The sequence below is a fragment of the Cladophialophora psammophila genome, assembly GCF_000585535.1.
Source record: "Cladophialophora psammophila CBS 110553 chromosome Unknown aczJe-supercont1.14, whole genome shotgun sequence".
Taxonomy (NCBI): domain Eukaryota; kingdom Fungi; phylum Ascomycota; class Eurotiomycetes; order Chaetothyriales; family Herpotrichiellaceae; genus Cladophialophora; species Cladophialophora psammophila.
The window spans coordinates 830,455-848,685 of NW_006912935.1; the positions used below are offsets into that span (position 1 = coordinate 830,455).

The window sequence follows — 18,231 nt, forward strand, 5'->3', positions numbered from 1 at the left end:
TCAGTATACTCCAAAATCCACAGGGTCGAAATCCGCATCCATGTCCATGTCCACATATGGATCTGCATCCAAATTGATATTCTCCTTGTCCAACTCGTTTCCGCACCCATCACCAACGAGCTCGTTCAGTACATCCCGCAAGACGGGTCTTTTATCCAACAACTTCTGCAGCCCGCCATCAGGGCCACCGACCAGCCCAGTTCCTCTGACAACCTTGTCCGGCTTTCTAGAGGTGCCTTGCTTCTGCTTTTTTCTAGGACTCACGTAAGCGGAGTTGCCTTCGCTCGCCTGCTTCATCGCCCATTTCTTCTGCGCGGACGGTGATGGTGATGAACCCCTCGCTTCCTGCGCTCCAACAAGTCCACCAGCACTACAAATTTGCGCAGTACGGCCATTAGTCTGAGTGATGGCACTCTCGAAGCAATGCATCTCACAAGCTTCACCTGGCATCTCCAATACCCATCCCTTCTGCTCCATAATCCTCGTCAATCCTTCCAAGATAGGCACACCGCTCCCTTCCAATGTGCTCTTACTCCCCACAAGCAACAACTTACTCCTCGCCCTGGTTACCGCGACATTCACCCGTCGCCAATCTTTGAGGAGGTCTCCCACATGATGACTCTCGTTGCTTCGTACACAACTCAATATCACGACCTCCTTGTCTCGCCCTTGATATTTATCTGCGGTGTGCATTTCCACCTCGCCGGCCGCAACAGACCCAGCGAAGGCTCTCACATCGGTTCTTAAGACGGCAAGTTGGGAGCGATAGAAAGTGATGACGCCGATGGAGCGGGGCGCGACGCCGGCGTGAATTAACGTGGTGACTAGCTGTGCAGTAAGGATTGCTTCGACATTATTGGTGATCCGTGCACCGGTCACGGTTTCTCGTGCCACACCGCTAGGTATGATGCTGTCGGTATTGAGGAAGAGGCAGCGAGAGGAAGGTGAGAGGGCGCGTCGGAGCCAACAACCGGCATTGGCGAGGCAGACTGTCTGTGGACTGGACTTTGCTAGGGAAGAAGCGGTGAAATGATGAGCGGCAACCCCACCGTCAAGGTCTGGGATTTCCAGCATTCGACCGGCGACGGCTTCACTGCCGCATTTGATCCGACCCGAGTAGACAAGTTCCCTCGATAGAAGCATGATATCTTCTGCCATTCGATACTGGTGTTCCAGGTTGACCACAGAATCTGGCTGCGCGTCAGATAACAATTTGAAGAGACTTACATCTAGGCCGCCCTCTAAAGCCTGTTTATTCTGGACTAGAGGCGGTAGCTGATAGTGGTCACCCACGAGGATAAAAGTTCTCGCCATTCGAATTGGTCCCAAGCACACTGGTAAAGTGATCTGAGAAGCTTCGTCCACGATGCAGTAGTCAAATGTCCGGGCGTTGAAAATGCCATGATTGACACTGAGGCAAGTAGTTGCCACGATTTTACTTTCGTGCCAGGAGATGTGAAGCTCCTCTGTCGTGCGTTTGGGAAGCCCTGAGATGTCTGCAAATGACTGCACCTCCGGATGCACTTTGTTGGCCGCTCCAATTCGTAGGACGGGAATGTTATCATCCTTGATCTTCAACAGGATGTTGTCCACCGCAGTATGTGTGTACGATGCAAGAAGTACTGATTTGCCTTGAGACACAAGCGCTCGGATGATGTGAGCAATGGTTGTGGTTTTTCCCGTACCCGGCATTCCGAGGACGAGGGCATAGTCCTTTGCGGCCATAACCTTCTCAATGGCTCGTTGCTGATCGACATTGAGATTTTGTTGAGAGGCTGGTCCAGATAGCGTGTACGCTGTTGAACTGGCCTTGAAATCTGGACGCTTGTTCTCGATAATCAATTGGCGAAGCTCTCGTGCGCGCCAGAGATCTTTTTCCATCATTCGAAGGATGTTGTTCCGCGCTGTAGCCATCCCATTCGCAAACTCATCCTTGTCGATTCGGTAGAGGATGGGGCCGTCAGGTTGCGAAGACGGGGAGTTGCCATCCTCAGTCACGTTGACATGACTAGAAAATACTTGATTAGTGACTGGGTCGAAGCTTCCCCATTTTCTCAGTGCACGTTCGAGTCTCCGGTCGACCGCAACCACAACTCTAGAGGGCTGTACATTTGTAACAAAGCCGGCTGCAAAGTTGAAATGTCCTTTCTCGTCCGATATTACAATTGGCTCTCCGGTGGTAATCTGTGACTCTCTAAAAGAGAAGCCGGGACGAGGCATATGCTTGACAAAAGTGTACTCAAATCGGTTGATCTTGGAGCTTTCAGGATTTTCAAATGCCGATCCAGGCTGAATCACTACCTCTGAGAAGCAACGCCCAACTGCCTCGCGTTCTGAACTCAGCATTGTCCAAAGCTCGCGGCGGAATTTCATGGTATCACGTTCTTCCTTCGTGAGCAAATCATCCCACTTCTTGAAGAAAGACTGATGGGCTGCGGACAGGTGGTCGACGACTTCGCTGAACTTCTCACCCAGACCACTGGTTTCTGTGGTACCATTTTCGGACAACTTGTGGTACGTGAAACAGGCCGCCTTGGAGTAGCAGCTTTTGCAGAGATGTTGTTTCTTAATCATTGGCGGCAGAGCTAACTTGTCATGAACAAAGCATGCCAATTCGTTTCGTTGAATGATCATGTGGCGAATCTCGTTTCTGATGCCTTCAACCCTGTATGTTTTAGAAGTTTCCATGTAGTATAGCACGCCGCATGTCACAACGATATCGTATCTGTCTGATAAGAGCAGAGTGTAAAGCGCTGTTTGGACACGATGCTGCTCCACGTTGTCCTTCTTACCAGTTTTCAGTTCGAAGGGCACCAACAGAGTCCTGGGTGATTGTTCATGCGGCAACTTCATCTGTACTTGGACTGTGGCGTCGATGTTCCCTTTGAGACCATACATGGGAGACCAGATATGTTCTTCCAGTTCGAGCAATTTATTGACAGTGGCAGGAACCAGAAGGCCGTTCCGATCACGAATGAGAGCATCAGCAGAGAGGGTATCTCCGACAAAGACACTAGCCCATGCCATTAGTTCCGGTGTCTTTCCTAGAAGATACTCAGTCGCGTCCTGAACGCGGACACCGATCTCATAGAGCGACTCGATGTAAGACGAAAGAGTCTTGTCGACGATCTCTCTGAACGACTGCATGTCCCATTTGTTTATCCGCAAAGCACGTCCGAACACTTCGTGCAGAATATGGCCGTACACCTGAGGCTGGCTGGCTGCGCTGGTAGCTTTCACTCTGTCTTGGAGAACGGCACGTCGCATGCAGGTGAAGGAATCTCCAACAACAGTTGAGGAAATAAGATGGTCAGGATGGAGTATGATCATGTTGTCGGCATCATTGACAATGCATTGACCCGTATGACCGAATTTGCCAATGACGTGAACATAAGATCCTTTGGTGCATCTCGTATCGTACCAGGATTCTCGCAATAGAATGATATAGCACATGCCGGATCTCTCATCTTTGACTGAGAGCACCTAGGTCCAGTTAGTGTTCCGAGGGTAGCCAGGGAAAGGGGAGCTATACTTTCTCAGGTCGTCTACGTCCAGGCTTGTATTCATATTCACTCTCAAAGACCTCCATAATGAGATACCGTTTGATGGCTCGATTGTCAATTGATGTCTATTTACTCTATCAGTATGCGTGTCATCAACTTCAAGTCTATGAAGAACGTACATGATCTTTGGATGCGATCGGTGTCCTTCCCTCCCCACAGGTGGCATTTGCAATGTCCTCCCAGAAATCATCATCATCATCAAAGGCGTCTTGAAATTCATCCAGTGTTTCAAGGTACTTGGATTGTGGATTGGTCCCCGAAGTCGGTTTCCCAGGGGCTTGCGGCTTGGTCGCCACTGCTTGCGATGGTGAATCATACTGAGCTGCAAGATCAAGCATCTCATTCATCAATTCTTCGTCGTCATCGTCATCATCAAATTCATCGAATTCTGTGGCAGTATGCTCCGACTGCAAGATTAACTCATCATTCTCGTTTTGCGGCCTTCCCCTTTGATCCCTTGATCCATCAAGCTGGAGAGACCTGGCCTCATCGTAAGAGTGAATATTAGGCCGTGTATTCAGGCCGTTCTCATTGTGATTCGATACGACATGACTTGTTTTGTCCTTCGCCTCGGCTTGTTCAAGGGCCCACTCAACACTCTCGAAAGCCTCGATATCGAGACCATCATCGCTGAACTCGGACGAGAATGATATTTCGGACGGAATCGCAACTTTTCCCGATGGGACTTTTCGGGGAGAGCGAGCCGTATCTACAAGACCATCAGACACCTGTCTGATCCTGTTTGTCGGCTTCGTTGGCGATACAAACGCCTGAGAGCGTCTGTCCGGAAGTGGCGAGGAGCTTGAGGGACTTTCAGCAGCGTCAACCTTTTTGGTCAAACTTTCCTGGATCCTCTCGAGCAGAAGTCCGACCCGAGTATTATTAGGAAGGTCACGGCGTAGAATATCCTTGCGAGAAGCAGCAAAAAGCTCCTTGGTGCGGCTGTGGTGCGCGGTCGTCTCTACCTTTCTGCGCTTCGCTTTTGATGTAGGCCACTCGATTCCGCAGCTGTGTGTTCGTCTCAAGCCGCTATCCTTACTGGTGGTACTTGGTGTTTGGGGCGATGAAGGAAGCAAATGAATATGTGAGGGCAAAGTCGGCTCTTTTGCATCTTTCTTCAATCCATTGGCATTCGTGTATCTATTCCATAGATCTTGTGTGGGGTCATTGTTGGGAGTGCGAAGGGACTTGTTCAAGGCGTCAAGGTTCAAGGCATCTTTGTGCACGGAAAGCTGCTGTGAGGAGAAGGGCGACGAACTGTGAGCGCGTTTTCTGCTTCTTTGTGTGGCGCCAGCCGCTATCGAAACATCTGAGCTGTCCGGATGTGTCTGCCAAAGAACGTGGTCTTTCGGGGTGTTTATTGGTGGAGTGCAATTGTACGCATCTTCGGTATTTGCGATGAGGTCTTCGATGGGAATGCGCACTGCAGGTGTATGGGGAACTCTGGGTTCGGGTACCTCGTGCTGGCGGAGAAGGTCAGGATCATCGGACTCGGGTTTCCTCAGAGTATTCTTTTGATCCTTTTGGTTCTCCTTGTCTTCATCACTAGCCAGCAGCCTTTCATCGAATGCAAAAGCCTTGAGCTTTCTTCTCGACTGCGATGAGACGCCCGACGAGGCGGAGGGCATAATGCTAAAGCGGCTGGGCTTGCGGTGGCAGTCATGGGGGTGTGTTGAGTGTTGTAGGAAGACTGACTGATTTCTCAATGTTTTGGAGGGAGGGTCGACACTTGCGGACACAACGTCCACAAGTCGCGTTCAGGCGGGAAGCGCGTCAAGAAGCGTGTCCACGTGCCTTGCTGTGCTATGATGTCATGGAGGGCTCTCCAAGAACGGCACAGCCTCAGGGCTCAGGAGACGCTCGAACCACATCCCAGCACACCCCCCCTCCCCCTACTCCGTGCTTTTTGGTCAGCTCGAGCAGACTCAGCCTCTCTCCAGGATCTCGCAGTCGTATATAGTACGTGCGCTCTCGGAGAAAAGTGCATTGACCCGTTCTCCCCCTCAGAGCGCCCGTGTATCAATCGACAGTCATGCCTCGAGTGTATCAATTCCGAACCTTCGAGATTCGCAACCTCCATCACGAGCCTGGGACCACACTCTGTTCAGCCTTACCCAGATGACCAAGTGTCAGGCGAAGTGCTGATGCCGTGCGTCAGAATCTATTGTTCTTGCAGCCCAAAACCTGAAACAGACGACTTCTAGACTCAACACTGAACGCCTCTCAAGTCTCGACAATCACACAGTTTCCCGAGAACGTTTGATCGCGCAACAATGACGGCTTCAGCACCTCACTCGCCCGCCCATCGAGATGGCAATTCTTATTTCGACACTTCACCCGATCGGCCGTCACCATCTAAACTACTCCGCATTCATCAGTTAAACATGGACAGGGCGTCATCACTACCGCCCCGAAGGCTTTCTTCCCCCGCAAACAGAGTTCCGCAAATCCGGCCCCGCTTGAATCAGTATTATACACTGGATCATGCTGTCTCACTCTTCAAATCCTCGAAGAATATCATTGTGTTGACGGGTGCCGGTATTTCGACGTCACTGGGGGTACCTGATTTTCGTTCTGCGAATGGCGTTTACAATCTCCTCGTCGATTCGGTATACAACGATCCACAGGAACTGTTCCACATTGATAATTTCAAAGCCGACCCAGAAGAGTTTTTCAAACAAGCTGCAAAGGTGTTTCCTAAGATGCAAGGACTTGTGCCCGCTGATAGGGCCGTCGACCCAACCAAATCAGTCCACGATGTTTCTGTTCCCTTGGTTCCAAAGTACAGTTTGACGCACGCCTTCATCTCTATGCTGCAATCAAAAGGGAAGCTTTTGACCAACTATACCCAAAACATCGACGGACTAGAGCTAGCTGCTGGTGTTTCCTCCTCGAAGTTGATCCAATGCCATGGCACATTGGCAACCGCCACCTGCATGAGCTGTGGGAGACGGACGACAGCCAGGAAATACATGCCTGTAGTGCGGGCGGGAGGAGTACCCTATTGCAAATGCACCCTGCTCGATGGGGGTCCAAAACCCAGAAGTAACGTCAAGCACCGCGGGCGCAGCGGCAAGAAGAAACGCAAGCGCGATGAATTTGAAGACACAGACTCTGAAGAATCAGCAGCCAAAACGGATTTCCCCAAGGGTCTGCTGAAACCGGACATGACTTTCTTTGGCGAGGACATAGCGGATGCCTATGCTCCGCGACTGAAAATTGACAAAAGCAAAGTCGATCTGCTCGTTATCGTTGGCACGTCTCTCAAAGTCGAGCCGGTGAATGAGATGCTGCTTAACATCCCTCCAACAGTCCCGCAGATATGGATAAGTAAGGACCGCTGCCAACGTGAAGGGGTCAAGGTTGACATCGAACTTTTGGGGGAGTGTGATCTAGTCCTAGAAGAAATTGCTCGGCGGGCGGGCTGGGAAGACGCGTTGAAAGAGAGACTTTGGACTAGTGATAGTTCCTTTAACACGAAGGATCTATCCGCGAAGAACCCGAGTTCCGACAAAGAGCAAGGTAGACAGAGGCAGAGAAATGGCAATGCGTCGCCAGTGAAAGCCGAAGGATCGCTCCAGATACGCCCGAAAGCGAACGAAGGCACTGACCCTAAGGCCCAATCCTTCGGGGAAATCATTATCAAAGTGAATGATGAAGAGATCACCGAATCCGCTGAGACAGATGTTGAGCAGAATAAAATTCAAAGATCAAGTGAAAATGAGAACGGGAACGTCGATGTGAACGAAAACAAATCAAAATACCCCAATGGCGCCGCGGACGAGCACAGGAACCGGGGAGACAAGCAGAAAACAGGGTCTCGTCCACCTTCAAAAGTCATTGTCGAGCTCGAAGAAGGCACAAGGTCGAGATGGTATATCAGACGGGCAAAGTGAATCGGGGTTCTAGCTGGCCGGGATACCTGACCTTGTATTGTGGAGCATGTCTTGAATATCAGTCGGAGTTATTGGCATTGGCATCGACATCGGGCATGGGCATTGGCTTGGATATGAACATGGGCAGGCATCGGCGTTGACATTGGCAGAAGCATTTGACTCTGTATGTGTAGGGCGTCGAGTTTTGCACAAAATTCGGACTTATCTTGCATGGATCTGCTCGGGCCAAAAAAAAAGAGGGTGAGCGAGAGTGAGAGCAAGAGAAAGATCAAGACCGAGACAGGGAGGAAAATTGGCGGTCGAGTACAAACGCCAGTTGGAAAGTGAAAGAGGCCGTGGACCTTTGCTTGCCAAAGCATTTCTTCTCACCTATCTCGCTCGCCCTTCCTACCTACGTAGCTATGTCTTCGTCCCCCCTTTTCTGGGGGATGCAGGATGTAGACTGTGATTAGGACTGGTGGTACGTATGGTATGTAACAGGAGCAAGAGCAAGAAGCAAATGTTAAAAAATAAAATAGTCAAGAAAACTGAGTAGTGTCAGTATTCAATAATTTGCGTGCCCCTTTAGCCCTTTTTCTTTACCTCGAAACCTCCCATATATTGCAGAAATCAGAAACCCCCGTTTTTGCGTATCAAGCCTTTCTCTCTTTCTATCTGCTTCTATGCGACGTATGCGACGCTTGCGAGATTCCTCCTCCCTTTCTTCCTTGACTGTGCTTACGTGCGGGTTAACCAAGCGCAAGAGCTTCCTTTCGAGTCTGTTGGCTCGACTTCTCAATCTGGAGACGAGGACCAAGAAACGCAAAAAATCAAAACGAGAACCTCCTCCCTTCGCTCACACAACTCTCTCTCTCTCTCTCTCTCTCTCTCTCTCTCTCTCTCTTAACCGATTGGTTGAGCGCCCATCTTTCGGAACCAGTCCATCACTCCAGTGTACACGACAAGCAACACTCCGCCTCCAGGGCCCAATCTTAGCACCTTGGGCAAGAAGCCCTTGTATAGCGCGGCGAAGCCTTCCTCCTTCATGATCGTGCCCAGACCAGGCCATGCCCAGTTATACTTGGGCACCTGTCCGTTGACCTTTGGCGAATTCTGGATACGCGACTTGACCACGTCCATGGGCGTGTTCAGGATCGTACCGACGGTGCCGCCAATCGTGCCGGAGATGAAGTCGTTCAGCATCGCCTTTACGCGGTCGGATTTGTCGACCTTGGGCATGAGCGACTTCACTTGGAATATACAGCCGAAGTAACCTGCGTTCCAGAGGATGTGCCGCCACAGGGTCGACTCCAGCCCGTTGTAAAGCGCCAGTGGTCCCTCGCTCTTCACCGTCTTGACGACGCAGTCCATTATTCCGCTATACTTGCCCGCCGACGCGCGATCTTGTAATCTGATCTTGACCAGTTCGAACGGTACCACGACGAACGCCTCTGTCGCGCCGGCTGTCGCGCCGGTCAAGATCGCAAGGGGTTGAGTGGCCTTTTCCACGCCAAATAAATTCCGGTAAAATACACCCCACGAGTCATTCGCGGCGAATTTCGTCGCTCGCTTGGGTGCCTCCATCATTATGGGCGCGCCGATGCCGCGATATAACCGAGAGGGACCTTCATTCTTGACAATCTTGCGCAGGCAATCGAACATGCCAGTGTAGTAGTCTTGGCCGGGGACGGGTGCTTTGCCTTGAAGCTGTCTGTTGGTGAGAGCAGGAAGTGGTTAGCTAGGTGTTGTCTGCGCCATCTGGGCTTCGTGGTGATTGAACTCACACTCTCGTTTTGACTACATCCAGCGGGTACCTGGATAAAGCAAGTTAGTTGGAAATTGGTCGGCAAGATCTTGCGATTCGCGATGGTCTGGTCTCCCGTGCACAGCAAGCGGTACTGGGACTTACATTATGAGAATCTAAACACTGTGATCAGCCAGAGCTCTGAATGGGGATACCTCTGTTTCTTCTGGCCGCTATCTACATTCTCCACGTACCTCAGAGACACCAGCAATAGCCCCGGCACCGATCTGGTAGCCGAAGCCCAAAGGTTTTTCCGTCATCTTGCTTCTAACGTATTGTGTGTGCGATATCCGGTTGCTTTCAAGACAAGGCGAAGGCGAAGGTGTAAGCGCAGAAGTAGCGACAGGAGTGCAGAAATACAAAGGTCGCAAGGGGAGGAAAGGAGAGGAGAGGAGAGGGCACGGGCACAAGGAGAGAAAGAGACTCAGCTGAAGCAGCAACGTAAAAAATCCGTGTCTGCTTCACAGAGGTTCAAACAGAAGAAAAGTAGGTAGGAAGGATTGTTAATAGGAAAATGTTTGGGCGCAGGGGACCAGTCGTCTCCGACTTCGCGACTTTGGGGGACTTTGGTGAAGAAAAAGTGGTTGCTCCCACTGCTCCCTCCAGTTGGAGAAGCGGGAAAATCAGGGGACCGGCGTTGTGAATGGTCCCCCAAAACGGACTTCTCGGTAGGCATATCCGGGTCTCGGATAACAGATCGGCCAAGCTGCGGATCGTGAAGTGGTGGAACGTGGATGGCTCACGAGGAATCCCAGTACATGCCCTCAACCATGGACGATGGAACTAACTAGGGTGATATGTAGACACAACCCTTTCATTCAAAGTATTACTAGTATCATGGATTCCCTACCCACTAAGTCATGATCCATGATATCAGATCACGGCGTGGATCCTCCGTGTCTACCTACCGAGTACAATACAAGTCCGTCCCAGGCCTGGCGCTGCCCTTTGCCTTTGACTGGAAACAAAAAAAGACACAATCCCTCAAATGTGCGCCGGCTTACAAAGGAGAAGATCAAATGTCAGAACGAGGGGGTATCCAGGCAAACAAAAGACAAAAATCGACGGGATGGAACACCAGACCACAAATCCCATCCAGCAAGTACAGGGAACGTCACATCCCAAACGTCGGTGGAAATACTCGACGGGAAAACAAGGGGGAGACAATCAGCTGGCAGAATTTCCCCACCCTCATATACTGCTCCGTTATCGTTATCGACGCAGGTGTGAAGAGTCAGCAGCTGTGACCTTGACATCGAAAGTGAACGCTATTGCTGCTGTGTCTGTCACTCGCGTTCCTCTGGAGGCGGCATTCTTCTCGAGACATCGCCGTCCCCAAGTTCATCAATTCATGTCCATGAACTCGTCTTCTTCCTTGAAGCTGATGCCTGTATGTCCAGCGCTGTGCCAGTATTGTGTTTGGCCAGGCCCATTGCTGCCACTGTTGGTGCCGCTGCCTCCACTGTGGAAGCCAGGGCTGAGTTCGAAGTTGCTTTGAGGACTGAGACTGGGATTGTGGTTTTGGATTCGTTCGCCGGCGACGTTGGTGTGCCGAGGGACCCGCAGCCCGGAGCCATCTGTGCGTGAGTAGGAGAAGGTGCTGGAATCATTTTTCTCCATAGCATCCAAGACCTCGGAACGCATGCGCTTCTCGTCTTCTGTTACTTGGAAAGGCCATTGACCACCTATCGTCTGAATGTATTGCGCCAGTTCATCTTCCTGTTGGTACTTTTGATGAAGCGCCCACATGAGATCCCGAGTCCATGCCACTGCTCCGTTGAGGATGTCGCCTTTGTTAGGACCTTTCTCCTTTTCTTCGACCGGCAATCCAATCGTGATATTCCCCGCAGTGCTGGCAGCGCGACGACCGGCTGCACCCGCAAGTAATGACGTGGCAGCACTGTTAGCATTTGGCGGGCTCATGCTCGTGGCGCCGGTAGTGGGCGACAGCGGTCCGGTACTCTGCAGCTGTTTCTTGACCTTGTCATCTTCCAAGCGATGTTGGGGCACTAAGTGGGACAAATCGTGGATGCGTTCGTTGATATTGTCCCGCCGTCTCCGTTCAACGGCGTTGTGAGATGCCCGTCTCCTCCGCTTTTTTGCCTCCGCAGTCTCTGCATTGCTAGTGCTAAGTCCCGTATCGACTTTGGCAGGCAGGGAGGCATGATGACCAGGTCCAAGTGTCTCAGAAATGCCAGCATGGTGAATGCCATTGCCGGGGGACGACAACGGAGAATCTAAGTATGAATGAAAGCTCCCGGGAGTGCTGTCGTACTGTCCCGACAAGGTCTTAGCATGTCGGTTCTGGACATTTGGAGCACGGATGGGGCGACCGTTGGCGAGATTTCCCGACTCTGGGGTCCCGATCTGAAGTCCCGCTATCCCAGCCGTACGTGGAGTCAGAGGAGATCTCTGATCGGACGATTTCCGATTTGCCGCCTGAATGCTAGGACGTTTTCCAAATTGGGAGCCCTGATGAGGCGACATGTGCGTGGGAAGGGAGCCCATGGGCCTAAATTGATTGTAGTCAAAGGTGCCCAGGAATGGGCTCTGAATGGGAGGTCCGTCGGGCGTACTTGAATAGACGTGTGGCACCTGGTTCTGCTGGTCCATTTGGACGGCACCTGAATTTCTGTTATTGCTGTTCGGTGGATTCGCCATAGTGAAATCATCAAACATGCCTTGGCCATTGTTGTTTCCGAAGTCGAGAGACTCTAGTAACTCGCTGTCGGCGTAGCCGGCGTTCACAGGGCCGATGCCGAAACTAGATGAGATAGCGTTTCCACCATAGTTGTATGGCATGCTGCCATAGTTTGTGGTCGGCATGGAGAGTTGTGAGGGGTCAATGCTCGCGCCATCTTGCTGGTTGTTGAACTGGTTGCCATAGCTCTGAGAGTTGCCATAGTTGGCCGCTGACATGAATCGGTTAGGGTTGTTGCCGAAGTCATCGGGCTCACTCTTAATGTAGGGCATACCGGCTGAAGAATGTGTCATGATCCAAAACAAAGGAAAAGGTGAGGAGGACTGCGGTCGGGTTCGGGTGGCAATAAGAATAAAAGAGCTTAGCTCGTGTGCTTGACCTTGATATCACTCAGCAGCAAACAAAAGGAACCAAGCGGCTGTCAGGCGGCTACAGCCATTGGAAATGCTGACTCGGTTAAGTGGTCGTAGTGAAGGTAAGGCACGGGGATCAAGGGTAATCCCGTCCCAGTGACACCGGTAGTGAATTGATTTGTTTGACGTCGTCACGTAGTGACCATCTGTGCCGAGAAATTCCCAGTCAAAGATACGGACGAGGCTGACGGTTGTATGCGCTGTCAGCGATGATTCACAGTCGCCCGGCCTTATTCCGTCGTGTAGTTGTAAGTGATATTCGCTACCCTGAGTGGCGTAGCGTGCGAAGCGACCACAACCGTCCCAATTCGAACACCAGCAGACGGGTTAAGGGGATTTCTCCGCCGGCGTGTGTGTTTCGGGAGTGATATCTGACCCAAATCGCCGATACCGCCTCTTTTCGGGTTGCCTTGATGATATCGCGAACAATGACTCGCGCGGTTGGAGGAGCGCAGAGTGAAGGAAGAGCGCAAATTGCGACTTGCGCTTGAGATTTGGACGAGATAGAGGTCGCGGGGGGGCGAAGCCGAACGACTAGCAGAGGCAAGAGTCGGATAGAAGATCGACGGTCGGATCGGCGCTGAATCAAGGGATCGTGGGTCGCAGGTACAAGTAGCACAACTCGATGTCGTCAATGTCAGAAGTCGTCGTAATCTATGTGAGGCAGAGGCAAAACAGAACAGGACACAGTGTCCGGGGATGGCGAGGCTCCGGGGTTGTTATGGTTGTGGTTGAAGGTGGGATGCGGTGTGGTTGTTGGATGGCAGTGTGGAGGGAGGGAGTGAGGGTACAGTCAGGTCAAGGGTTGGTGACAGTGGTAGCAAGAGAGAGGCAACTTGGGGAAGTGAATTTTGAGTGCGGCCGTGTCTTGCCGTGACCGAGTGAGCGGGAACCAGGAGAAAGACGACGGAGAAGTCGAGGGGGGGGAGAGCAGTGGCGGCGCTGGGTTCTGGGTTCTGGGTTCTGGGTTGGCGAGTGGACGCCCACTGCTAACCAGCCCTGGTGGCTCTCACTGCGATTCGAATCTGCCAATGGAATTCCGAGTCGATCTGGACTCGAAGCTCGATCCTTGGCACAGGGAGGGGCTGCAATACGCGGCGGCAAGCGGCAACAGGTCAACCAACTCGATGGCTCGGTGACTCAAGAGACCACCACTCACGCCACAAGCACGACGTAATTGGACTGTGCGTCGTCCCAAGGTTGACACTTGACAGGTCGACTGGCAGATAGGCACTGTGTGGCACACTCGGGATGGTAGTGGCACGGTGGCAGGATGTACCTAGTAGGCAGTAGGCAGTGGCAGTAGCATTAGGCATGGACGATCCCGCGGAGAGGAGAGAGGGGCAAGCCGATGGAGACGAGATGGAAGAGAAGGTAAGGCGATAATTAGAAAGATAGGTACGTATGTATGCGCTCGAACGAATTGAGCCGGCGTGCACTAGGGGAAAATCTAGACGGACGATAACTTCTCGTTACGTCCAACCCGGATCAGTCGATCTCTTTATATGTGCATGCAAGGCTGGCTCGTCACAACCAGTACCAAGTACAGGCTGCCCTTCCAACCGTCCACCCTCCAGCTGCCACTCCTCTTGCGTATGCACCTCCACCATGATCCCTCATTTGATTCCATGCGCAGCCACATGAGGCGGCGTGCAGGGTGCCGGATACGACCGGAAAACCCAATTGAAATACATGCGCGAGGCTTGGACCCTGGTCTGATATGAGCGGGATGAGCAGCAACGGGTGGACCCCGCGAATGGGTGTGAACCCTGGGTCTCCTTGGGTCTCCCAGGTCTTGGAGAGAAAGAAGGCGACGAGGCGGCATGGGACGAGAGAGAACGAGCACCCACCCCTCCCTCAACTATATCTGTTATGTTTGCCAACTTGGTCTTGTCTCGGGTGCCCGTGTTGGAAGGCTCATGACTCTGGCACAGAGTTCGTTCTCTTGCCCGCATGGCTACGTACATACACCCTTTCGTCGCCCGCACTGCGGCATGACTTGTATATCAAGGCATGCATTACATCAGTCGATCAGGATGAGCCGGGTCAAGTGCCCCCCCAAGCGACATCACTCCGACTAGCCAAGCCACAATCTCCTGCTCACTAGAGGCGCCAGAGGGGCCGTCAAGGCTGCGAGGTGCGTACCATGGTATTGACAGCACTTCCAGAAAAGGCATGATGCTTGCGGATGACTGTTTTCGCAAACCCCGAATCCATGCTCATTGCTCACCCATGGCCCCCGTCCATCCTCGGCCGGAGAAAAGTAGCACATTCTGTCGCAACGCTGCCCGGGTTGGATTGAGGTCTGTACTCTCCTCTGGAATGCTGTGCGACACGACACGAGCGATCAGATCCACGGAAGCCGCTTAGAGTTCGTCCTTTTGTTCGACGCCAGCCAATATCACAACCTCGTCATGCTTTGCATTCAGCATGCAGGGTAGATTGGCATCGCTCATGCAGTGTTGCGTTCTTTACATACATGCATACACTTCTCGCAGTGCAACGGATGCGCCCGTTGCACCGTGGAGGAGAAGCTTCCTCGTGCATTAGTCAAGTTGACGGGGACGAGCGTGGGTCGAACGTACCCAAGCTGCAAGAACATGCGGATGGGACGAACCGCTGGCCGGTCGCGCTCTGGGCTCTGGCTGCTGGCTGCTGGCTTGTCCGGCCTTGTTCAGCACGGGTAGTCCTTACTAAAAAAGACACGCTTTACCAGAACTGCGAGGGTGCTGGGAAGCTGATAGTAGTAACTGAAGTTTGTGGGCTTAGCGGCGGACATTCAGCCCTTGGGCTGATGACCTCGGTCCGGGATACGAGCAGTATCGCGATCCTGTTCACGGCATAGCATGCTCTAAGCTCTCTAAGCTGCAGTGGGCAATCGGTCAAACCTGGCGCAATATGCGAGCAATACCTACATACAAACCGCAAAAAGGGGGGGGTAATAGAGGGGTGGTGGGAGGGACAGGGTGGAGCGGTGATTGGATGCCTGGCCCAAATCACCTCTAGGGGGTCTGGGTCAATTTTTAGCGCAACCGTGGCACCTTCCTTGCAGCACTCCAGACGCTGGATCTGCGCAAACTGCGCTCGGACTTGTCTTGGTCGCTCACCCTCTCCAACTTTCCGCTCAATACAGCCGGGCCTCTCTGCTTTGGGCTTCACGCTCTGGCCTCTTCGAGACTTTGCCCTTGACAGCCCTGGTGCTACCGCAGTTCCCACCTCCCTTTCGAGTCTCCATCCTCTCCATCGACCTCGAATCCTTCCTCTGCCTTGTCGGCAACTTCGGTGAACTCCGGAGGCTGTCACCTTGCAAAGCAAGACATTCTGCAGGCAGCCGGCAGAATCCTGCTCTCCGGTTCTGCCTATCGTGCCTATCCCCCATCTGCTCTCCCTCCACAAGAGTTCAATTGATGCGCCCCGGAGTGGATTGTCCTTGCACGGCATTACTCTGACAACTACTTCGGTCCCGTCATCCCGCGAGGTCGTCTTGAGTTGGGTCTTGGTCACAAGCGAGAACCTGGCACTGGGCTAAAGTCAAAAGACATTCCACTGTTCGTCGCTCCTCCAATTGGTGTCTGCCTTTCTCCGACTGGCAATACAAAACCTCGAAGCTTCTAAAGGACCCAGGCCTGTCTGTCTGAAGGACCAAAAGACCCAAAGTGGGCAGATCGTCGTCGTAACAGGTGTCACGTTTGTTGCAGACAGAGTCATTGTCCGGGTAGAGCAGTCTGAACGGGGGAAGATTGACCGGTCACAAATGGCGTCCTCCTCTTTTCGAGAGTCAATGAATTCCTTGGGGTGGTCGAGAAGAGATCTGGACGTGCCGGCCAATACGTCGTCGTCAAACCCGTTGTTGTCCAGGATCTCATCACTCAATCCATTTGGAGGAAAGAGCTATGTCCAATTGCCTACACACGAGGCTCCCGGAGCACCCCTACCGGCGCCGACGAGGAGAGAGGAAGAAGAGGGGTGGTTCGCATGTAAGTTGGCTTTACGCATGACTCCTGTCCAAGAATACAGAACATCCAAAATCCGCAGGCGCAAGGGTTACTAACATTTGTTACTTCATAGTAAGCCGATGGGACCGCTTGTTGATTTTTGGCGTCTGTAATCTTGCAGCGCTGGCATGTTTTGTTATCTGTTTTGTGCTGCTTCCGGTTCTGTCCCTAAAGCCACGAAAATTCGCAATTCTGTGAGTCTGCTGAAGTTATTCCCGCCCTTGCGGCATTTGCTACACACCACCACGCGCTGGGCCACGGGCCATGTGACAGCGCGTGCACCCCATGATGATGTCAGCTCTTTTCTATATTGAGCTTGAAGCGCATGCTCGGGAAGACCCCTGCGAGGCGTGTCTTTGGCAATCAGAACCTGAATTTGTGCATGTGTCTAAATGGAGTCGTGCGTGTGGCTGACGCGTCGTGATAGGTGGTCGGTCGGCTCCTTGATGTTTCTGGCATCTTGGGCCTTTCTGATGGGCCCGGTACAATACGCGACACACTTGCTCTCAGGCCCTCGTCTACCATTCACCGCCGCTTACTTTGGTTCCATCGTCATGACCATCTATTTTGCCGTCGGTGTAAGTAGAATCCATGGCCTCGTCGCGATGCTGCAAGACATTGCTGACATTACCGCGTCAGCTCCACTCCACGATTCTCACTCTATTTTCGTCGATTGTGCAGCTCGTCGCTTTGGTGTGGTATTTAGTCAGCTACTTTCCGATGGGAGGTAGCGGGTTGCGGCTCGCGGCTAGATTTGGTTCCAATCGGGTAACTGCGTGGATGAACGACTGAATCCTTTGCGGAACACAGATCTCCGTGTTGCAAACCCCATGGGAATAAGATATAACCATGTCGCCGGCTACACCCGGTTATGCCCGTTCCCGTCGGTGTTATATGCAATAGGGCGTTGCGTGGGTGAGAAGTCGCCTTGCATGACTGGCTGTTGCAAAAGTCCAATGCGCTTGCAATTACTCGACACGTCTCCTAACCTCTCGGCCCTCATTTCCTACGTCTCTTACCGCATCCGTGATCAACTCACGCAATTCTCTCTGACCTTCTGCTGTGTGAAAATTCTCCTTTGCTGCCAGCTCTTCTATTCTTCTCCTGAATTCAGGGTCGGGTTCTTGATCAAGTGTTCCAGGCGCCGCATCGGCTTCAGTGCCGATGTTAATGGACACATTTGGTGGAAGTAACGGAGGGCGTTGGGCCCCATTGGAAACCGGCCCAGGCCGGGTAGGAGCCGTTCCCACTGTAGGATCTAGGGAGGTAAAGGTGCGGAGGTATTCTGCGACTTCTGGAAATTCCTCCTCTGACTCGAACTTCTCGAGCGCGTCCATACCTTCGTCATTTTTCACCTGCAGGTCAATGTGCAGCTCCTCCACCAGACACTTTGCGACTTCGACCGTTTCGGCCACAAACAAACATGTTTCACCATCCTCGTCTTTCAGATTCACATCCACTTTGAACTCGTTAACAAGTGAGCGTAAGAGATCCACATGATTGTAGGAAGCCGCAGCATGCAGCAGCGAGTAACCATGTGCGTCTTGCCCAGAAGCTAACTCGGGGTCTGAACGCAGGAGGGGCAAAAGGCGGTGATCCGGGTCCGGCGTGTTTGCTGCGAGCAGAAACGGGTTCAGGTTGGACTCGGCTGACATGGTTGGCATGAGAGGAAGGAGTGCAGTCGACGATTCAAAGGTGGCCTTGTAGCATAGCCGAACTTGGTGGTCCGTAAGGGGAGGTCAGATGCTAGTCTAGGGCTGTCCAGGGCGTAGACTCGTTGTGCGCAGTCCAATGTGGCCGCAACACTAACAAAAGTAGGGGAAATGAAAGTGAACGGGTGAGGTTCAAAAAGCAAAGTAGTAATACTTTCCGAGCCACCG

The 18,231-nt window shown here is 52.4% G+C and overlaps 6 protein-coding genes across 6 annotated transcripts; 2 read left to right on the forward strand and 4 right to left on the reverse strand.

Annotated features, from left to right (window-relative positions):
- On the reverse strand, positions 1 to 5,191 carry A1O5_08854 (DNA replication ATP-dependent helicase Dna2; the record flags this gene model as incomplete). The annotated part of the gene is made up of 3 exons (XM_007749435.1): positions 1 to 3,483; positions 3,533 to 3,628; positions 3,683 to 5,191. 3 exons carry the CDS (start codon positions 5,189 to 5,191, stop codon positions 1 to 3), a joined length of 5,088 nt encoding a protein of 1,695 aa, XP_007747625.1.
- Positions 5,192 to 5,836: 645 nt separating this feature from the next.
- Positions 5,837 to 7,459, forward strand: A1O5_08855 (uncharacterized protein; the record flags this gene model as incomplete). The annotated part of the gene is made up of 1 exon (XM_007749436.1): positions 5,837 to 7,459. The coding sequence occupies one exon, from the start codon at positions 5,837 to 5,839 to the stop codon at positions 7,457 to 7,459; it is 1,623 nt and encodes a 540-aa protein (XP_007747626.1).
- An 882-nt stretch (positions 7,460 to 8,341) lies between these two features.
- A1O5_08856 (uncharacterized protein) lies at positions 8,342 to 9,502 on the reverse strand (the record flags this gene model as incomplete). The annotated part of the gene is made up of 4 exons (XM_007749437.1): positions 8,342 to 9,149; positions 9,223 to 9,252; positions 9,348 to 9,358; positions 9,437 to 9,502. The coding sequence occupies 4 exons, from the start codon at positions 9,500 to 9,502 to the stop codon at positions 8,342 to 8,344; spliced, it is 915 nt and encodes a 304-aa protein (XP_007747627.1).
- A 1,084-nt stretch (positions 9,503 to 10,586) lies between these two features.
- Positions 10,587 to 12,236, reverse strand: A1O5_08857 (uncharacterized protein; the record flags this gene model as incomplete). Its single annotated transcript, XM_007749438.1, has 1 exon — positions 10,587 to 12,236. One exon carries the CDS (start codon positions 12,234 to 12,236, stop codon positions 10,587 to 10,589), a length of 1,650 nt encoding a protein of 549 aa, XP_007747628.1.
- Positions 12,237 to 16,110: 3,874 nt separating this feature from the next.
- On the forward strand, positions 16,111 to 17,143 carry A1O5_08858 (uncharacterized protein; the record flags this gene model as incomplete). Its single annotated transcript, XM_007749439.1, has 4 exons — positions 16,111 to 16,333; positions 16,425 to 16,545; positions 16,779 to 16,929; positions 16,991 to 17,143. The coding sequence occupies 4 exons, from the start codon at positions 16,111 to 16,113 to the stop codon at positions 17,141 to 17,143; spliced, it is 648 nt and encodes a 215-aa protein (XP_007747629.1).
- Positions 17,144 to 17,319: 176 nt separating this feature from the next.
- A1O5_08859 (uncharacterized protein) lies at positions 17,320 to 18,006 on the reverse strand (the record flags this gene model as incomplete). Its single annotated transcript, XM_007749440.1, has 1 exon — positions 17,320 to 18,006. The coding sequence occupies one exon, from the start codon at positions 18,004 to 18,006 to the stop codon at positions 17,320 to 17,322; it is 687 nt and encodes a 228-aa protein (XP_007747630.1).
- Positions 18,007 to 18,231: the final 225 nt, after the last annotated feature.